General features: G+C 25.2%; 1 protein-coding gene across 4 annotated transcripts in view; it reads left to right on the top strand.

Moving 5' to 3' along the window:
• Window positions 1-22,372, top strand: part of LOC117174400 — a 478,217-nt gene that overhangs the window by 351,421 nt on the left and 104,424 nt on the right. For 3 of the 4 annotated variants that reach the window (XM_033363492.1, XM_033363491.1, XM_033363490.1), the window contains 3 exons: window positions 2,075-2,268; window positions 20,640-20,949; window positions 21,057-21,204. In XM_033363492.1, coding sequence (XP_033219383.1) covers window positions 2,075-2,268; window positions 20,640-20,949; window positions 21,057-21,204 — 652 coding nt within the window. The remainder of the gene's footprint in view (window positions 1-2,074; window positions 2,269-20,639; window positions 20,950-21,056; window positions 21,205-22,372) is intronic. The other variant, XM_033363493.1, reaches the window with a different exon arrangement.

Here is a 22,372-nt window from a genome sequence, read left to right as displayed (position 1 = left end):
ACCTACTTTTCGTTAAAAGATGATCTTTTTAAATTAAAAATTTATTTATTTGCTTGAAAAATGATAATTTAAGTTGAGAATTTAAGTATTTGGTGAACAATTTATATATTTTGTTGCAAAATCGTCATTTTTAAAAAAATTAACCTTTTGGATGCATATTTAACAATTTGGTTAAAAATTAATCTATCTTGTTAAAAACTCAATATTCTACTAGAAAAGTTAGGAGTTTGAAGCGGTGCAAATTGAATTTAATATATATTACACTCATTAATTTAACCCTCAAAGTGCATGCGTGATAAAAATCATGGTAAAGTGCATAGTGGGTGTTTAGGACCCCAGCGTATTTAATCATGTATTGTTTAACTCCTATTGAATATTTTGTTACAATAAAATTATCTGATATAGGTTAAAGTATCTTTTATAAGGTAGAATTGATTTTATAGCCATGTATTTATTTTAAGTTTGTTGAAAAAATATTGGAAAAAAGTGAAAAAATGGTTTTTTCTTTACTTAAAAATTCCTAACTCACGTAAATTTAATTATTTTAACCTCCAAATTTATAACACTACTTTTGAAATAGTGTACTTTCATAAAAAACATATTGCAAAATGCGTGCTTTCAAAAAAGATATTTATTTGCACAGTTGAAAATTCAATTTTATTATAAAATAATGAATCAGATTTTTTCTTTCAAATCGATTTATTAATATAAAAATTGCGGAAGTTTGACATATGCAATACTAAAAAAATACAAGAAATTGAAAAAAGAGACATATACAGGGTGGACACGCTGGGGCTTACATACATGGCGAGTTAAATGCTACCCGAATTGCACGACAGCAGGAGAGAAGCCATTATACAGAGGTATTTTCATATTTCGCGCCTTTAAAATTTCATTCGGATCGCCATTCGGTCAAGTCCGTGCATCTTCGGATCAAGTTTATGATATTTTCCATGGTTGCGTTCGAAAATTTAAACGGATACAAGTGTCAAAACTATATAGGTTATGTTATATAGTAATTACAAATAATAAAAGTGTTTAATTAATAATGAAGTGAGACATGTGAACTGAGAAGTAAACGTCATTTTTTTCTGTGCCAATAACATTATAGAATGGCTGCTGAGTGACAAATACTATAAAATAGTAATAATATTCTGCGCTTCAAGTGGGCGAAGACTGAATGGTGTTTAACGCTTATTTTTACTACATAAAAAAGGAATGTTATGAATAGACAGGATATGTTTCAAATAAAGTGAATGAAATATTACATGCGTAAACTTTAAATTCACATTGCCTACATTTACTGATAGCGATTAGGGCTAACAGGTGAATTTGAACATAACCGTTTGAAGTTTCGAACGTAACCGTGGAAACTATCATAAATTTGATCAGAAGATGCACGGACTTGGCCAAATGGCCGATCCGAATGCAACTTTAAAGGCGCGAAATATGAAAATACCCCTGTATAATGGCTTCTCCCCTGCTGTTGCGCAATTCGGGTAGCATTCAACTCGTCATGTATGTAAGCCCCAGCGTGTCCAACCTGTATAACTGTATTTTAACAATTATATTTTATTCAACTTGTTCACAGTCTGCTCTCGCATGACGCGCTGGCGTAAGTTTTAAGCCATCTACAAAGAAAAAAATTATGAAATAATCGAAAAAAAATGATTTCACTTCATATGATATACTTACGTTAGAAAGTAATCAAAAATCAATCAAATTAAGAAAAAGGCTCCAAAGTTATTTTTTCATTCACTAAGTGCACACTGGGTGTTAAATACCCCACGATCTTTTTACCTCTACTTTCAGCAGCTACTGCTGACGCTTGACGCAGTACGCTAAACGACTTTACTTACAGTTAGTGTCCAACTAAAGCTAGATGGCGACACTTACTCAAATTTTTCGAAATAAGTATGGTTTATAAGAGATTGAAAATTGCATGGTGTATCTGACACCCACAATGTACTTTAAGGGTTAAAAATATCTTGTAACATAATTTATAATAAACTATCGAAAGTGTCAAGATCTGAGTCGTTTGTTTAAAAAAATGCAAAATATTTTTAATTTCCAGGTTTGCTAGAAAGATGGGAATCGCTATCGACCAGGGTTGAAGAGGCCCGAGAAGAGGCTCAAAGAGCCAATTCAATTCATCGCGACATAGCAGCTATGCACCTCGAATTTCGAGCAGCCCACGACAGAATCATGGCCTATGAAATTGTCCTCGAAAAACCTCATGTTCTGGACCAGCGCATCAATCAAATTACGGTAAGTAGAAAGAAAAAAAATCCCCGGAAAAATATCTAAACCCTGGATTTAATCAGAAAAAGGAATTACTCTGTTTTTTAATCATAACAATTAAAATTCGAATTTATTTTTCACTCTGAAAAGATTTTATATCGAATGCTGAATCAGCAGCGAATGAGTAATGACTTGGACGTCGAATAAATCTCTTCCGCTTGCAATGAATCTCAGATTTGATATATAAAAATGTGAAGAGCTTTCTTCTTCATAAATCTTCATGAATTGCATCTATGATTTATAAATCCAAGGTTTAGTCTCTGATAAAAAGCGTAATGGGAAGACCGAGCCAAGTCCAAGTCTAGATTCTTTATTTGAAGAAATAAACACCTGTTGCAATATTTATTTTATAAAAGGTTTCGATACAAAAAATTATTTTTAGCAGAATGAAGTGAAAATACCGGTAAGTGCGACCTTAATTTACTTATTCTGGATACCATCTGGAAATGTTTCCAGATGTCCTGGAAATCGTTGAAAATTTAGAAAAGTCCTTGATTTTTTTTACCTAAAAAAAAACTGGAAAAGTCCCTGAATTTTTGATCCTGAAAATTTTATTCCCCTAAAGAAAAAAAATAGTTTTCTTAGCTTGTTCTCGGCTGAACAAAAAAAAGACTGTTTAACGGCTTTTTAGTAGGTTAATGTGTATAATTAATTACTCCGCCATTTTTTATTTATTTTGTTGTTTTATTTAAAAGTATAAAACACACTTTTTTATAATAGATTGTTATTTTTTATTACGGTTAATAATGGCGAAGCGAAAATCGAACATATTTCAAAGTGTCTCAGGTTTTCCGATTTTTTTCAACTTTAACAGCAATTTAATGACATTTTTTTTAATCTTACAATTTTTTTCAGTCGATATATTGAAAGTAGATTAAATCTTGTTGAAATTGTTTTATTCTTTTCATTAGGTCAATAAAAAGTTAGGAATTTTTATTTTTGTTGAAATACAAGCTTTTACATTTTTTGTTGAAATTAAATTTTTTTGGTGAAAATATAAATTTTTTCCACAGAAAATGTAACTATTCCATTTTTAGTTGAATATTGATTTTTTTTTTTAAATTGAAAGTTGAACTATTTCTAAAATTTAACTATCTTTATATTTGGTTAAAAATTAAACTTTTTAGTGAAAAAATTAATCTTTATGGTTGAAAAATTAATTATTTAGTTAAAAATTTACCTATTTCATAGAAAATTAGTTTTTTTTTGTTTAAAATAATTTTTTATCCGAAAATGTAACTTTTTCATTTCTTAGTTGATCTCTGGTACGTTAAACTGCTTAGGTTCGATTGAAAATCAACTTTTAGGCTGAAAATTCACCTTTTTATTGAAAATTAATCTCCTCGGCTGAAAAGGCATCTATTTGGTTAAAAATTGAACTATATTGTAGAAAATTTAAATTTTTTGGTAGAAAATTAATTTTCTTGATTTTAAGTTCATCTTTTTGGTTGAAACATCATATACTTGATTAAAAGTTTATTTATTTTGGTTGAAAATTTCTCTGTTTTAGCTGAAAATTTGGCTTTATTGGTAGAATATTAATATTTTTGGTTAAAATTTCCTTTTTTGTTTAAAACTGCAACTGCTTGGTTGAAAATTAATTTTTTTTTTGGAAATTATTCTCTGGTTTAATATCCAGCCATATTTTTAGTTAAAATTCAATTATTCAGTTAAAAAATAAAATATTTTGTTGAAAATTTAACTTTAAATAGAACATTAATTTGTCTGATTGTAAATTCATATTTGGGTTGAATAATGATTCATTTGATTAAAAATTTATTTATTTTGGTTCAAAATTTTTTATTTCAAAATTCAGCTTTATTGGTAAAAAGCTAATATTATTGGTTGAAATTTCTTCTTTTCTTGAAACTACAACTATTTGGTTGAATTTAAATTTAATTTAATTTAAATCATTGATTAAAAAATCTTCTGGTTTATGGGAAATTTAATTTTTGTTGTTAAAAATTTAACTCTTGGGTTGAAAAATCAATTATTTGGTTAATATTTATTCATTTTCTTGAAAATTCATTTATTTTGTTGAAAAGTCCACTCTTTAGTTAAAAAATCAACTATTTGGTTAAAAAATAATCTATTTTGTTTAAAATTCGTCCTTTTTGTATAAAATTAATTTACTTGGTTGAAAATTCATAGTTTTGTTTAAGAATTTCATTTTCGTGGATTGAAAATTCAACTATATGTCTAAAAAATAAACTACTTTCTTGAAAATTTGATTATTTGGTTGAAAATTCATTTAATTTTATTTAAAGATTAATATTTTTTCAAAATTCGAATATTTGTTTGCGAAATTATTTGTTTAGACCATAAATTCAAGTATTTGGTTAAAAATTTTATTAATTTCTTCAATTGTTGATTATTCATCTATTTTTACCTAAAATTCGTCACTTTGGGTTTAAAATCGATCTTTTTCGTTAAAAATTAAACTACTTTATAAAAAATTTAATTATTTGGTGGAAAATGTAACTGTTTTTGGTGAATATTTATTCTTTTTTTTTTGTTTAAAAATTCGATCATGTAGTTAAAAATTGAACTATTTAAAAAACTTTAATTATGTTATTGAAAATTAAACTAGAAATAGCTGGAAATTTAATAACTCAGTCCAATTCTAAGAAAAAAAGCTTATTATACACGTAATTGAACTCACTTTGATTATCTCAACAGCAAAAATTATTGGATTAAAAAAATGTCATTAAATTGTTGTTAAAGTTGAAAACGTGAGACTGTATAAGAAATTTCGCATGACACTTTTTTTATTTCCACTAAACATAGAATTTTTAGTATATTTGACGAAAAATATTTTTTCACCGTAAGATAAAAATTATCAGATTTTATTTTTAAGTATTGCTGGACACCCTGATTTACTTCATAACAGGTTTCGTAAACAAAAAAATTATTTTCAACAGAATATCATGAAAATGCTGGTAAGTGCGACCTTAATTTACTTTAATCTGGTCACCATCTGAAAACTGAGAGTCGTTAGAAATGATCGAGATTGATTTATTTCAATCAACTCTTGCAGATCTTGTTTAGGGTTCCGAAGACCCGTTTTTTGTTTTTTTTTTGTTTTTAAGGAGTCACCTATAAATTTAACGGAATTTCTTTTACAAGGGGGGAAAAACGAGAAAAGCTGAATCTTGCGGGACTTTTGAGTTCGACTTCTGATGAGATTTGCACGAATAGGGATTACTGAGATGTGAAGAGTCTTCAGAAATATCGGTAAAGCCTTGGTGAAGAGAGGACTCTTCGCCAAGTAAGACACATTGCTCAAATGCCCAACCGGTTTTCCATATCTCGTTTCAAGTACGTAAAGATTCCGCGACTAGTTTCTTCAGATCTAGTATCTGGTCTGTAGTCATGCGAGCATTCGCTTATTAATTCGATGTCGCGTGTCCCTTGTCGAGATACATTGTTACCTCTACAATTGTGCACAACGTACATTAGGGTGACTCAAAAATGCGTTTTTTTTTAAGGCAACGATCCCCCAACCCCCTTCTTAACCCTTAAAGAGCATACTGGGTATAAAACACCCAGCGACTGACTTGCACTTTAACAAAACGTACCAAATTCAAGAAAATATAAGAAACCTATTTTTCTATGTGATTTTCACATGATTTTGATTTTAACAATTTTTTTACGCAGTTTAAGATCAATAAAATCGTTTAATCACGCAAAGTACGGTGTTTCATTTTTCATTGAATTGAAGCTTTTATTTTTTAGAATAAATACCTTCTTTGGAACGAACATTATTAGACTAATTTTATTTTTGAAGTGCTGTATCTCGGAAGTATTCAAGTAAAATTTTAAGTAAAAATATCAAAAACTTAAAAAGTTATGAATTTTAGAGTGAAAGAAGTAATTTTTTAAGCTTTTTTCCAAAAAGAATTTTTTTAACTACTTTAAATTTCAAAAACTATTATGAAACCTTTTTATCCTTAAACTAGATAGATTAAACATCATTAATTGATTTTCTTGTTAAAAAACTATCCAATACCGTCGGCACAGCACACGTTTGAAGACTCTTGGGTACGTAACACCCAGTGTGCTCTTTGTGTAATTTTACGGAAGTGTGTCCGTTAAGGGTTGAAATTATTACTATTAGTCTAGTGGAATATTTAATAACATTGGTCAGGGTGGCCGCTGGACCGGGAAACCTGAAAACCGGGAAATGACCGGGAATTTTACGAGACCGGGAATTTTACGAGACCGGGAAAAACAGAGAAATGACAGTGAATTTATTTCTTGACCGGGAATTTTACAAGTTTAAAAAAAATCCATCAAACATTGATTTCAACTGTTTTTTTAATAATTAGTTAAATTTTCATCTTTTTCAATTATGATATTATTCAGTTTAGGCGTAATTCGAAAATCTTCTACTTTAAACATTTTCGATTTTCGATTCTTCATTTTTAAGTTTACGTTTTAATTTAAAGTATTTTAATATGCAGTTTTAAGGACTTGAACAATTAAAAATTAGAAGCATTTAAAATCAAAGATTTTCTATGAAAAGCATGTTTAGTTTATCAACTGTGAATATCAATTAATTAATGATTTTTTCAATTGAATTGTACTTTAAAATTTTTAAAGTAAAAATTATAATTGATTTTAGAAGATGATTCGGAATCAATTCGTACGATTGAAACTTTATAAACTATTTTAAATTTTAAGGCAATTTCCAAACAAAATATTCAGAATCAAAGGCTTTTATTAAATTCCAAATATTATGTCAGTCTGAAATATTCCATTTTTAAATCGTTCAATTTGAAATTTTTTAATTAAGAAAAAGAAAAAATTATTTAATATTTAGAAGTATCTGGCTGTTCATATAAAATCAGTAATTATAAATTAAATATTCAAAACTAAACAAGTAAAACTGAGCTTTGAACGTTACAGTTTTAATTTTTCTATTAAAAAAAATTAAATTTTGTGGTCAAATTGTTGAAGTTTGATGTATAAATAAAAATTATTGAACACCTATTATTCTTAGGCAAAATTCGAGCAAATTAAACATATATTTAGAAATTATGAAAAACTTCAAAGTTTAAAATGATTTTAAATCATTACAACAAAGTGTATACATTTACCGACAAATTCTGGCTATTTATACCGAAATTTCGGTGTAAATAGTCCTTGGCCTAATTTATAACAAAATATAGATTTTGGCAGATTTCGAACAAAAAATTTAGAAGCTTTTTAAGAAATTTAAAAGGCTTCAGAAGAATGAAAAAGATTTTCTAGGAAAACTGAAAATGATTTTTTAGTAAAACAAATTATTTTTAACAGAATGTCGAAAAAGATTTAAAGAGATTTTCAAAATTATCAAACATGAATGTGGAAGATCTTAAGGAAAGAATTTTATTCGTTAATAACAAAAAATGTGTAGAAAAATTAGAATTTTTTTAAAAGATGCTTGGAAGTTTTGAAAATAAATTTCAGAATAATTCAAAATTTGAAAAAAGAAAAAAACAAGATGTAAATGTTTTAAGATTTTGAATAAAAATTTTGAAGCATTTTAAGGATTTTAAAACGATTAAAAATTAATTTAATGTAGTTTTTAATTTAAGAAGTGTTTAAATTGTTGAACATTGAATGCAAAATTTTAAGTGAAAAAACTTTTAAACTTCAATTTTAAAAGTTTTACATTCAAGAGTTTCATTTTTAGTGGTTTAATTTAAAATTTAAATTTCATTGGCTGTAAAAAATGTTTGTGATTCGGGAAAAACCGGGAAATGACCGGGAATTTTTTCATTTGTTAAAACGACCACTCTGCATTGGTTCATTAATTTTTAATTGTTTAAACAAATGGAATTTGAACAATTTTAAAGATTCGAGAATTAGGAACAATAATTATCGAGAAAGTTCCAGGGAAACTTGTTTTTGTATACCCAGCACTTGCTACTTTGCATATCGTAGCGAAAGTATCTTATTATGATAATTTTATCGATTTTATTAGACACTTTTTAAGCAATAACTATTGATATTATTTTACACTTTTGCCGAGCGATGACAATATTTTGCAACTATTTCTCTCACGTAATTTAGAAAAAAATTTTTTGTGTCTAAATTTATTTAAGTTTCCTGAATTAACAAAGTAGTTTAAATTTTAACCAGATCGTTAAATTTTCAAACAAAAAAAAAGGTTCTTTAACTAAAAATGTTAAAAAATGCTTTAATTAAAAAATGGGTTTAATGACTTCATCAACAGAAAAATTTAGTTTCAAAATTGTAAAAAGTAGAGTTGTAAGAAATTTTTTCCTAGAAAAAATAAGTCATCAATGATTATAAAAAATTGAGCTATTTTTCGAAAATTAGTAAGAAGTGATCGTAAAAAATCAATTTAAAAACACAATTTAAAAAATTCGTCCTACCTCAAAAATCTGAAATTGTCATGGCTTAATTTTATTTTAATTGCAATATAAAATGTAATAACAATGATTTTTCATTTGTAAAATTTTGAACTTAAATTACTGTATTTAACTCTTTTGTTAAAAATTCGTTTTTTTTCGAAATCAATTTTTTTAACTGAAAATTTAGCTATTCTATTTTTCTTTGAAAACTGATAGTTTTTAGTTGAAAATTCAAGTTTTTACTTGAAACTTCATGTATTCTCTTTAATAAATAAAAAATATTAAAATATTTTTTGGTTGAAATATCAATTATTACTTATTTTCTTCAGAATTCATCTTTTTTGGTATGGAAATTTAATTACTTGTTTGAAAGTACTCTTTTGCGAAACAATTTTTTTGTTAATTGTAGAAAATTTTCTGTTTTTCGTTTAGTTGAATTTTTTTTTAACTGAAAATGTGACTGTTTCTGTTGAATATTCCATCATTTAAATTATAAATTCATCTCTGATAGAACATTAATTTTTTTTTCTTCATGCTTGAAAATGGATCTTTCTGGTTGAAAAGTAAATTATTACAGTTAATGATTCATAATTTTAGTTGATAATTCTACTTTTTCGTTTAAAATTTGACTATTCCAGCTTAAAAATAATTTTTTAGTTGAGAAATCATCAATTTATTTGAAAATATAACTGTTTTTTGACATTTTTTTCTTAAAAATTAGTTTTTTAAATTCAAAATTTAACTATTTATTTTTTATTAACAATTTATCTTTTTTAGTTTAAAAATCGTATTTTTTGGTTAGAAATCAATTTTTTTAAACTAAAACATTAACTGTTACATATATATTTAAAAATTGATTTATTTTATTTCGAATTGAACTATTTTGTTGAAAATTTGTCTTTTTAAGTTAAAAATTTAACTTTTTCGTTGAAAATGTATGTATTTTGTTGAAAAATCGCCTTTTTGGTAGAAAATTAAACTTTTAGATTAAAAATTAATATTTTTTGTTAAAAATTCAAGTCCTTCTAGTCAAATATTCCAAATTTTAGGTGAAAATTCATCTTTTGGGTTGAAAATAAAACTAATTGATAGAAAGTTAAATTTTTTGTTAAAAATTAATCTTGTGTGCTTAAAATTGATCTATTCCAGTTGAAGATTCATAATTTTAGTTGAAAATTCATCACATTGGTTGAATTTTCAACGAACAATGTAATACATAGTTCATATTTTAACACAAAACATTTTAATTTATTATAAAAAACAAAAACGAATTTTGAACAAAATGCCAATATCCTCAACTGAAATACATTCATTTTTAAACAAATATTTGCTTTTTGAACAAAAAAAAGTTAATTTTTAAAACATCAGGTTAATTTTTACCAAAAAGGGAGGGTGTATTCTCAATAAAATAAATACATTTTTAACCAAGTAGTTTAAATTTCTATAAATAAGACGAATTTTCTTATAATTCAATCCATTTCTAACTAAATAATTTCAACAATAAACATCATGTTAGTCCAAATTTGATTTGGTTAATTTTTAATTTATATTTTTCGTGTATAAATATTTGTCACTAAATAGCTATTTTTTTATTTAAAAAATATCAACCATTAGCCCTGAATAGAGTAGTTACATGTTTATTTAAGAAAACTAACTTTCTTTTAAATTTACAAAATAGTGGAATTTTCTACAAAAAAAAGTTTAATTTTCAGCAGTAAAATATGGATTTTCAACATAAAATATTATAGTTGATATTTTAAGAAAAACTGTTTTAATTAAAAATAAAACACATTTGGATTTTACGAACGAAAATATATTTTCAACAAAATACTTAAATCCTCAATTAAAGCAGATCAATTTTCTATTAAAAAGACGAGTTTTTTACAAAACAGTTCATTTTCAACCGATCAAGATTAATTTTTTACTAGGCACTTTCATTTTCAACTAAGTAGGTCGTTTTTTGGACTCAACTGTTTTTAATTTAAAATGAAAATCTTTTATGGTTGCAACATAAACTATTATATTTTTCGTTGAAAATTCATCTTTTTTTGTCGAAAATTCAACAAATTAAAAACAAAACTAAATATAATTTTTTTAAAGTTCTTCTTTTATTTAAAGAGTAATTACTTTGTTAACAATTAATCTTCTTAGCTGAAGATTAATCTCTTTGCTTAAAAAACTTTTTTGTTAAAAGTTCGTTTTTTTTTTAATTCGACGATTTTTAATTTAGAATAAAAATAATTCTTAGTGGATAAATCAACCATTATATTTTCCAAATGCGTAAGGATTATTGTGTGTTTCTAAAATTTTTTTTAAAATTCTAAATTCTAAAAATTCTAAAAATTTTCCATCTTCAAAAATAACTTGTAGAAGGAAAACTATGTTTCTTTATCGTTTTTTTGTGGTGGCATGTTTGGAATCAGTAGATATTTTTGTTGATATTTTTATCTCTTTTTTTATTGGCATTTCACTGGCGTGAATTTCGATTGGAATCTTTTCGAGACGAACCGATTAATACCACTTCAGTGAAAGTTCAATGCCCATTGTACGATGCAGAAGAGATGGTTATATTTATAAACTGTTTGAATTTACGACTGTCAGTTTTCAATAGTGAATTGGTGATTTAAGAGAAAGTTTTAGATTAAAAATTGTCAACTCTTCACAATCGATTACAATCAATTTCAATCATTGATCTTCCTAACACATTAAAGAAATTCCTTAAAATTGAACAGTTTTCAATTGTAAGTCTTTAAAGTGGTAGAACTTTGAATTGATCATCTTTAAAATTGAAGGGTTTTTAATTTAGAGATTAATTAATTAGTTGAATTCTTAGTTTTAAGATCATCCAAATTCAAGTATGTTTATTTATACTTTTATTAAATTTAGTTAATCCTAAATTTTCAAATGGGATAACTTCGAATTGTAATTATTGAAATTTGAAGAGTTTTCAATTTAAAAGATTTACATTTTAAAATTCTATAATTTTGATATTTTACATTTGATAATTCTTCAATTTGGAAAATTTAGAATTGAAAACTTTACTTTTTATCTTCAGAAACATAAAATTTTTGCATTGTAAGTTTTACAATTGAAAATTCTATAATTTTGATGATATACATTAGAAATTCGAATTTTGAAGATTTAGAATTTAAAACATGCCTTTTGATTTTAAAAATCAACAAAATTTACAGATTTATATTTATTCTTTTTTAAAACTAAAGAGTTTTCAACTGCAAATCTTCAAAATCGTAGGTCTTTGATTTCTGTAATTTTGATGATTTACATTAGAAATTTCTTCAAGTTGTAAAATTTAGAGTTGAAAACTTGAACTTTGTTATTGAAAATCTACAAAATCATCAAAATTGTTTAATTTTATTAAAATTTAATTTATCATTATTTATTTTAAATTTAGAAAATTTCATTTATCTATCTTTGAACTTGTTGAGCTTTGAGTTTTCAGTTTTACAATTAAAAATTCTTTAATTTTGATGATTTTCTTTGGAAATATTTCCAATTCGGAAGATTCTGAATTGAAAACTTTACTTTTGATTTTCAAAAGTTATCAAAATCATCCAAATTTGAGACTTATCTCTAAAATTGGATAGTTTAAAGTTTTTTTTATTTTTTGTTTTAATTATGCAAGTTTTAAGTTTTGCAATTAAAAATTCTATATTTATGTTGCTTTACATTCGAAATTTCCTCACTTTGAAAATTTTCAAAGTGTAAAATTGCCTTTTGATCTTAACAATCATTCAAATTTAAGAATTTTTATTTCTGCTTCTCTAAAATTGGAGAAAGCAGATATACTTTAAAAAATTTTTATTTTCATTTATATTTTATTGTAATTTAAATATATTTTAAAAAGCTGAATTTGAATAGCGGAAAAGCAATCAGGAAAGAGTTTAAAAATAAAAAAAAGGACGAAATGTGCAATTAAAATGTAATCCAATTTAGATATCGCTTTCAGAATTTGTGTTTGTGAAGAGTACTATTTACTACGAATTGTAATAAAGAGGAAGTAGGGCGGATGAAAGAATTATATCTGATTGTAGCCAACAACCATGACACACGAGAAAGAAAATTATACGTATGTCTTCTAACAATACCGCTGCATTTATCTCTTCGACTCCTGTAAAAAGGTTAACAGTGGTCAGGAATCTGGGTTTCCGTTTTTAGCCTGACTTTCAGATCTTTTTCAGACCTCAGACTTTTTCAAGGGGACTGAGAAATTTGGAAAACCCGGATACTTTTTTAAGCCAGGCGAACCCGAAAATGGCATTAAAAAATATAATCGAATTAATTTTGGAAAGATGTTATTACCATTTAATGATGTTAGCGTTCGAGTTTTAAATGTTTAATTGATACAAAAATTGATATTATAATGATTTATCGTAAGTAATTTTTTTAATATAATTTTTTTTTTAAATTAATGCAAATATTGATAATCTAAAGATTGCTCTCGACAAATAATTTTTGAACAATAAGGAAAATCCGGGCAGAATCCGAGTTTTTCGTGTTCTTTAAAAATTATTCATCCGAAGTTTTAATATCAATATTTATATTAATTAAAAAAAGAAAAATCTATTCAATCACTTGAAATTACAATCCGTAATTCCTTATTCTTTTACTTAACAAATTTTTCATTTAATTTATTTATTTTCAAGAGTACACTTTTAATTTAAAGAATTTTTAAATAGTTTTGAAAACTTCAAGAATTAAAAAATGAAAAGCATTTGTAGTTAAAATTTTGTTATAAACCGTTTTAACTTGATCGACTGTCAATGTAAATTACTTAATAATTCTTTCAATTGTTCAAAATTAAAAAATGTACAGATTTTAATGTTAAAAATTGAACTGTTTTATTTGGGAAGCCTTAATAGTTTAAAACATATTTAAGTAATTTCAATTCATAGTCTAATAATGTTAAAGTTTAAAATATGCCATTTTTACCATAATAATTTGCAGTTTTAAAAATTAGTTGTGCCAAAAATCAGATGTCTGGCAAAAATATTTTTTCTATAATTTTAAGAATCAAAATATTATTGCTGATGTTGTAATTTAAAATAAAAAACAATGTTTGTTGCAATTGAATTTTCTTACCATTACTTCTTACTAATTTTCGAAAAATAGCTCAATTTTTTATAATCATCGATGACTTATTTTTTCTAGGAAAAAATTCCTTACAACTCTACTTTTTCCAATTTTGAAACTAAATTTTTCAATGGATGAAATCATTAAATCCGTTTTTTAATGAAAGCATTTTTGAAACAAATAAATTTATTTGAACATTATTTATTCATTTTCCAAATTTGTAAGAGTCGAGTTTTAAGCAATTTTAGCCCCTAAAAAAATCATGATTTAGTAAAATTCAACTATTTTGAGAAAATTGGTGAGAAGCAACAAGAAAAAAATTTAATTTCGTGAACTGTTGGTAAAATAATTTTTTTGCGAAAGTTTCAAACTTTAAAAATTTTAAATCATGTTTTTTCTTTCATAAAACATGACTGATAGTATAATTTCTATTCTAAATATCATAGAAAACCTTTTTTCTCGAAGACCTGATTTTTGTCAGAACGACCATATTTAAAAAAATAATTTGTTATATTTAGCAATATTCAATTTATGACCATTTTAAATTTCAAATTTTCCACTTTAACGGAATTTAGTGTAAATCAGTGTATTTTTAGAACTTAAATGTTGTTTGAAATTAATAAAACATTTGCAATGTAAAAAAATTCACAAAAAACATCACAAAATGTAAAATATATGCAAAGAAAATTGAAATTAAATACAATAAATGATAACCAAAATTATTCTCAAAAAATTAAAATGATTAACTAATTAAATTAATTAAATTATTCATACGAAAGTTGTATATATTTTTTTACTTTTTCGGAATTACAATTTTTTAAACTTCAATTTTAAGTTTTGAAGTCAAAAATTCGATAAGTCCCAAAAATAATGTTTTTTCTTTAAATATTTTTTAAATCTCTAGAAAGTAAAGAATTTCATTTTTTTTAAGTACGGATATCCAATGTGGAATCTGAATCCTCTCGTTGATTTCTCCAAATTGATTTGAAATTCGCGCCACACTGTGTCAATAATGCTGATTTCTATTCTCGCGAGACGAGAAGTTCCTGCATTAACGATCGATTGGAAATTGAAATAAAGTTTACCAGCCGCTAGGTAGCGCTAGCTGACATTGTCGAAGTTCCGCGAAAATTTAAATTTGATAAATGAAACATTGTTTTTTTTTAATACAAATTAATAATAAAATTGTATACATTATTCATAAAAAATAGTAAAAGTTCAAATGATTCAATATAAAAAGAACGAAATTAACATTTTAAGTACTGTTAAACTTTTCTCGCGTTATTCTGATTTTCACAAATTTGTTGTAACATTGCTTATACTGAAAAAACGTTTTAAAACACAAGATTTTAATTTTTTTATTGTTAAGCCGAAAACTATGAAATACCAGTTATATGAAAAAATTTAACCTTAAAACTGAAAAATAACCTGAATCACTGCGGTTTAATTAATTAATTACTCATATAGCCGAATATAATTGTATCGTTTTTTGTATAAAAAATAGACGAAATTATGCAAAAACTCACTTTAAAATGTTCTTTCAGTAAAGAATAATTATATGTTTTTGAAATGCAGAACTACTTAAAAAACTGATCAGTATTTAAAATAAAAGTTTTTCTTCCCAAATTGAATAATTTACACTTTTAACTTATTTTTCGAATAAACTATAAAGTTTTATTGTCAATTTGTGTAAAGAAAAGCAATTTTTTTATTTATTCAATTTCAATTTTCGCGGAACGAACCTAGAAGAAACGAGTGTTCCCCTCTGTGGTCAAACGTGAGCACTTCCATATGAAGCCAGTTGGCGGGAAGGGAAGGTAGTGAAGGAGAAATTCTCAGAGGTTCGGTCTAGAAACTGCTTGTAAACCGGTGTCGCATGTCATTATTATCTTATTTTCTGTTTGAAACTCTCATGTTCTTGGTATTTTATGCGCATTTATGCGACTGTAGCACAAAAATCGAGACATTGAGAATTAAGACAAGTTTAGACGCGCAAAGTTTAATAATCGTTTACATTATTATAATCAGTGTCAGTGCGTTGCAAAATGTCTCCGAAGAAGAAGGTGATGTATGTAAGTACAAAAATAGTGTTTCTGTTCAAAATTTAAACGTAATTAACATACTGTACATAGTTATTTTTGCACCTCATCTGCCGGCTCAATGCATGCTAATTACCATTACATTATTTCGTAGGCATTGAATCTAAACTTTATGAACGTTACGAAGTAAAATTAGACATTTGAAATGACTAATGAATGTAAAAATGGGATATTTTGTTTGGTATTCGGTTTCATTGGTTTGCATGTGGTGGCTATGGTGTTTTCTGGTATTGTTTTATTGGCTTTGTGTGTTTGAAATTTGTATTATTCGTAGAAACTAAACCTAACCTCCAAATTCAGGAAATTTAATCATTTACAAAATTGTTTACGTTTACTGGGCTGGCGACTTGACTGGGAATTTAATTTAAAAAGTAGGAATTTACTTCTGAACGCAGTAAAATTCAACTTTTCATTGTTTTAATAATTTTTGTCAATTTAAAAAAGTAATTTTTGCTTTATCAACAGTCCCATATTTTTCAGATTATCTCAGTTTAATTAAATAATCACTTTTTATTGTATTTTCATCAATTATTCTAGTTAAAAATTCATGATTTTACCTGAAAATTGATCTTTTTACTTGAAAATTGATTTTTTGTATTTCAGAATTAAACTTTTTGGTTGATTATTAGAATTTTAGTAGAAAATTCAATTATTTCGTTGAAAATTCATGCATTTTCTTGAAAAGTCGTCGTTTTGGTAGAAAATTAATGTTATTGTTTGAAAAATCAAGTATTTCAGTTAGATTTTAGTTCAAAATTCATTTTTTTTATTTAAAAAAATTAATTCGTTAAAAGTTAAACTCTTTTGTTAAAAATCTACATTTTTCGTTTAAAATTCATCACTTTAGTTCTAAATCCGTTTTTTTTTCGTTGTGAACCATTAATTTTTTAAGGTGGAAATTTATCTATTCTATTTTTTTTTGTTGAAAATTGCTCTTTTTTAATTGAAAATTATACTATTTGATTGAAAATTCAACTATTTCGTTTAAAATCCATGTATAGTCGAAAAATTTTCTTTTTTGGTAAAAATTTATCTTTTTATTTGAAAATTCATCTTTTTGTTTGATAATTCCAGCTGAAGATTTAGTATTTTAGTTCAAAGTTCATTTCTTTGTTTAAAAATGTAACTATGATCTTGAAAATTAGTTTTGTTTTGTATTTGAAAGTGATTTTTTTTTAATTGAACATTAAACTGAAAATGTAACTATTCAAAAATAAGTAATCCATCATTTTAATTGAAAATTCATCTTTTTGGTGAATCAATAATTTTGTAAATAAAGATTTAAATGTTCTATTTTAGGTTGCAAATATAAATTTTAAAGTAAATTCATATATTTTCTTGAAAATCATCTTTTATGGAAAAAAATTATCGTTTTGGTTGAAAATTCATCTTTTTGGTATAAAATTCAACTATTCCTTCAGCTGTAAATTTGAATGTCCTTTTTAATAAAAAAATCCAACAATTTGGATAAAAATTGGTCTTTTCTAATTGTAAAATTAACTGTTTCGTTAAAAATCTCCCTTTTTTTTGTTAAAAATCTATTTTTTGTGTGTAGAAAATGATTTTTTTCTTTGCAAGTTAATCTTCTTGTTTAAAAATTCTTCTTTTCGGTTAAAAAATTAAGTATTCCTGTTCAATAGTTATCATTTTAGTTGAAAATTTATCTTTTGGGTTGGAAATAAAATTACTTTGTTAAAAGATAAACTCTCTTGTTGAAAAATAATTTTTTTGGTTCAAGATTTATCATTTTAATTAAAAATTTATTTCTGTAGTTAAAATTTGGCTCTTTGATTGAAAACTTCTTATTTCTTTAGATGGAAAGGAATTTTTTTTGCCGAAAAATTAAATTATTTATTGAAAATTAGTTTCTTTTTTGGTTGAAAATTATTTTGCTGTTTAAACTAAATGTGTAACTTTTATTATAGTTAAATATTCCATAATTTCATAAAAAATTCATCTCTTTGGTTGAAAAATTATATTTTTTAGTTAAAAATTAATATTTTTTGGTATAAATTAATATTCTTGGTTGAAAATTAATCCTTTTGTTCAAAAACTAAATGATTCTAGTTCAATATTCATCATTTTATTGAGAATTCATCTTTCTGATTGAAAATGCAACTATTCCAGTTAAAGATTTACAATTTCAGTTGAAAACTAATCACTTAGTTTGAAAATGTAGCTATTTTTTTTTATTTATTTGTTTTTGTGGGCAGTAAGTGTTTTAACTGAAAATGTAACTTATTCCACTTGAATTTTCTATAATTTTAGTTAAAAGTTGTTCTGATTTGTCTAAAATTCAACTATTCCAGTTGAAGATTAATCATTTTGCATAGTTGAAAATTAATCATTTAGGTTGAAATATTGAACTATGTATTTTTTTGAAAATTCATTTTTTTTTTGTTTGTTTAAAATTCATTTCTCAACTAAAAGTTTAACTATTACATTTTTTGTTGAAAATTGATATTTTTTAGTGGAACATTTAAGTATTTATCTCAAAATTAATTTTTTTGCTCTGTTGTGATGATATTTGACCGGGAAAATTGAAAAACTTGACCAGGAAATGACTGAGAATTTAAAATTGTTCCCCGAATCGCCACCTGGTTTACAGTGTGAAATTCCACAAAGGAAAAACAACGAAATATTTGATAATTTCTTCTAAATTTTATAATATTACATAGCACTTTGCGGTAAGATTACCTTGATTCTTTATGTAAATTACCCACAAAGATCACTGATATTTTTATCTCACATGATAATACTTAAAAGTTGATTCCGAGAAAACAAAAACACGTTTCAAGTGCAAACATAACCTATTCTGATTATTTAAAATTTTTATCATTTATCTGGGCGTCTACTCAACCTCGAATTTTCTGGGCGTTTTTTATATACCTTAGAATTTTCAGGGAATTTTTTCGAGAGTTCCGAAGTTTTTGTTTAATGGTAATATAAAATTTAATAACAATTATTCTCTATTTGTAAAAGTAACTTTATTTTTTTAATTGTTATTTTTATTATTATTCATGTATTGTGTTGAAAATGTTTTCCTTTTGGCCGGTAAAAAATGAATCTTCTTGGTTGAAAGTTCAAGAGTTTGTATGCAATTTTTTTTCCCTCTTGAGTGAAAAATCTTTCCGTAGTGGCAAATTTAACTCGTGTTGAAAAATCTTATTTTTTTGGTTGAATTCAACTATTTTCTATACAAAATTTTAATCTTTTTTGGTTTTAATTTGAATCACTAAATTTTAAACTTTCTGTTAAAAAATTAATTTTTTTGGTTTAATATTCATATCTGGTTGAAAATTCATCTTTTTTAGTTAAAAATTCATTGTTTTTTTTTTTAAATCGTCTATTTTAGTAGAGAGTTGATCTTCTAGTTTGAAAATTAATCTTTTTGTTTGATAGTTAGGCTCTTTTGTTAAAAATTAATGTTTTTGGTTTAAAATTAATCTATAAGTGGATCTTTTATAGTGAAAGATTTCAACTTTGTGGTTGAGAATTCATGTATTTCTTTGAAAGAACATTTTTGCTAGAAAATTAATCTTTTGGTTTAAAATTCAACTCTTTGCTTCAAAAGTCATCTATCTTGTTGGAAAATGCTATATTTTTACTTGAAAAGTTAGGAATTTGAAGCGCTGTTTTTGTTAATCGAAATACATTTTTTTACCAAAAATTTAATCAGTATATTTTTAATTTAAAATTATTTTTTGTTTGTTAAGTTCAATTGTTTTTTTTATTTAAAATTAAAAATTTTTTGATTTCAACTCTTTTTAAAAATTAACTTTTCTTTGTTAAAGACTCATATTTTTAATTGGTAATTTAACCGTTTTGTTGTAAATTCGTTTGTTGTTGATTATTATTTTTTTTTAAATTAAAATGTAACTATTCTAGAACTTGAAATATTTTGTCGCAAATCCGGTATTTTTTGGGTGTCAATTAATTTTTTTAACTGAAAATTTAGATATTTAATTTTTGTCTGGAAATTTATCTTTTTCAGCTGAAAATTGCATGTGTTTTGTTAAAAATTTGTCTTTTTGTTAGACAATTAAACTTCTTGGTAGAAAATTAATCTTTTTGGTTGGAAATTAATTTTTCAAACTTAAAATTGACCTATTTCAATTGAAAATTCATCTTCTCTTATTCATCTATGTTGTTAAGAATTTATTGGTTAAAAATTAATTTTTGTTTAAAATTCGATTATAACAGTTAAAAAGTTATAATTTTAGTTAAAAATTCACCTTTACTGTTCAAAGTGCAATTGTTTCAGTTAAAAATTAACTATTTTCGTTGAAAATTCATCGCTTTAATTGAAAATTTAGCTATTTTATTAAAAGTTCTTTTCTTTTTTTTTTTTAATTGAAAGTTGATCTTCTTGGTTGAAAATTAATTCTTTAATATGAATATTTAATCTATCGATTAAAACGGCCACCGTGCTATAATTTTAGGCCTATGGATAGGAAAATTTGGAAAAGAATTATTACCATATTTGACTTGGAACAATGCATTTATGTCGTGGAATCGGAATTTTAGTAGTAATTTTTATTTTTATTTATAAGAAGGGAATTTTATAAAGTCCTTCTTTAAATTAAAAATAAAAATTCTTTTCAAAAATTCCTTTTTCCAAATTAGTAAATCTGTTGAACTCTTTTAAATTGGCCAGGAATTTTACTCAATTTTGTTTGGAAAATTTTTGAAACCTTTTTTCTTCTCCCTTCTCAAAATAACCGCACGTAATTTCTCAAGTGCATGTGCTATCGTAGTTCATTTGGAAAAATATCACACTATACAGATATGTATCCACTGTACGAAGGTCGTCGATACCAAGGACCAAAAACGACACTCCAGAAACTGCACAGTTAAGGAAAGTCCGGGTTTATACGAAGAACCAGATGTGTTAAGTTCGAGCGACGATGAAGATGAGGTGGAAAATACTGTTCAAAGTTCCGGACGAGCGAAACAAGCTCAAAAGGATGATGAGACCAGCCGAATTATTAATGCCGTGCATATTCGGCAACCTCTTTGGGATACGCGAATGAATAAACTTGAAAGAAATTATAAGATCCAGACGCAACTCTGGGCTGACGTTGACGAGGAATTAGGTATTCATAATTGATGATTTAATTATGAATATTTTCCGTATTTCACACTTTATTCGGCTGATTCTCGAATTATTTTTCAATTGACGATATGTTGCTTGTTTTTTTAGGATTGGAAACAGGAAAAGCAAAATCCCTTTGGGGTTTGATTAGACACAGATTTCACAGTGAGAGACGCAAAGTTGAAGCTGGAGATAAAACTGTTTGGCAATATTACACTCCTCTTCTTTTCCTGGTTGCAACTCGTCAAAAGAAACAGTACGTTGCCCACTTTTCTCTCTCTCTTTTTTTTTTATGATTTTCTTCTTTTTTTCCATCTATTTTTCAAGAAATTTGCCCTTTTTCGCGTAAATGTGAATTGAATTAGTACGACTCGATAAAAAAATGCAACTGTTTTTTGCTGGAAGTTCAATTTTTTTCGAATGACAAGACTAATATCGTGTTTTTAGTTCAGAATTTATCTCTTTTGGTTTAATATTGAACTATTTGGTTGTAAATTCAACTATTTTGTTAATTATTAATATTTTTTGGTCTAAAAATCAACTGTTTTTGGATCGGACCTTTGTCTGTTTGGAATAAAAATTAATTTTTTCTGTAGGTCATCTTTCTTGGTTCAAAATGAAGATTTTTGTTTAAAAATCAACTTTTCTGATTGGACAATTGTATTTTATTTGCTTAAAAATGGGATTTTGGTTGTAAATTTATCTTTGCCGATTTTAAATTGAACGATTTGAATAAAAATGCAACTATTGTTTAAGAAATTTGTCTCTGCATGAAAGTTCCACTATGTGTTTGTTAAAAAAATCATCTTTTTTGTTAGACAATTTCACTATTTTGGATAGAGAATTCTACCTTTAGGATTAAAAATGTCATATTTCTTATATGAAAATTGAACTTTTTTTGCTGAAAATTCAATTTTGCTTATTAAAAATTTAACTGTTTCGTTGTAAATAAAAACTGTTTGGTTGAAAATTAATTTTTTTATGCAGAATTTATCTTCTTGGCTTTAAGGTAAACTATTTTCTGAAATTCTGAATTTTTTCGAGTTTGAAACCTCTACGCTTTTGTTAAAATGCAGAATTTTTTTTCTATAACTTTGTTTGCAAGAAAACTTCACCAGTTTTTTTTTTTTTTTTTTTTGATTCAACTGTCTTATAAAAAATTTGTGTTTTAATGCTTGAAAATTTAAATGTTTTATTACAAATTCAAGTGCTAGGTTGAACATTTATCTCTTTTGTTGACACTTTCAATATATTTCGTTCAAACATTGTTTTTTTTTTAAGTTTGAAAATTAATTTAAACTAAAAATTCAACTATTTCGTTACAAATTCATCTTTTATGATGGAAAATTAATTTTTTTGTTAAAAAGTCATCTTTTATGATGGAAAATTAATTTTTTTTCGTTAAAAATTGATCTTTTTGGGTT

This window comes from Belonocnema kinseyi, chromosome 6, assembly GCF_010883055.1.
Source record: "Belonocnema kinseyi isolate 2016_QV_RU_SX_M_011 chromosome 6, B_treatae_v1, whole genome shotgun sequence".
Lineage (NCBI taxonomy): Eukaryota > Metazoa > Arthropoda > Insecta > Hymenoptera > Cynipidae > Belonocnema > Belonocnema kinseyi.
Note: the sequence above shows the minus strand (reverse complement) of the source record. Positions and strands in the feature narration are given on the sequence as shown.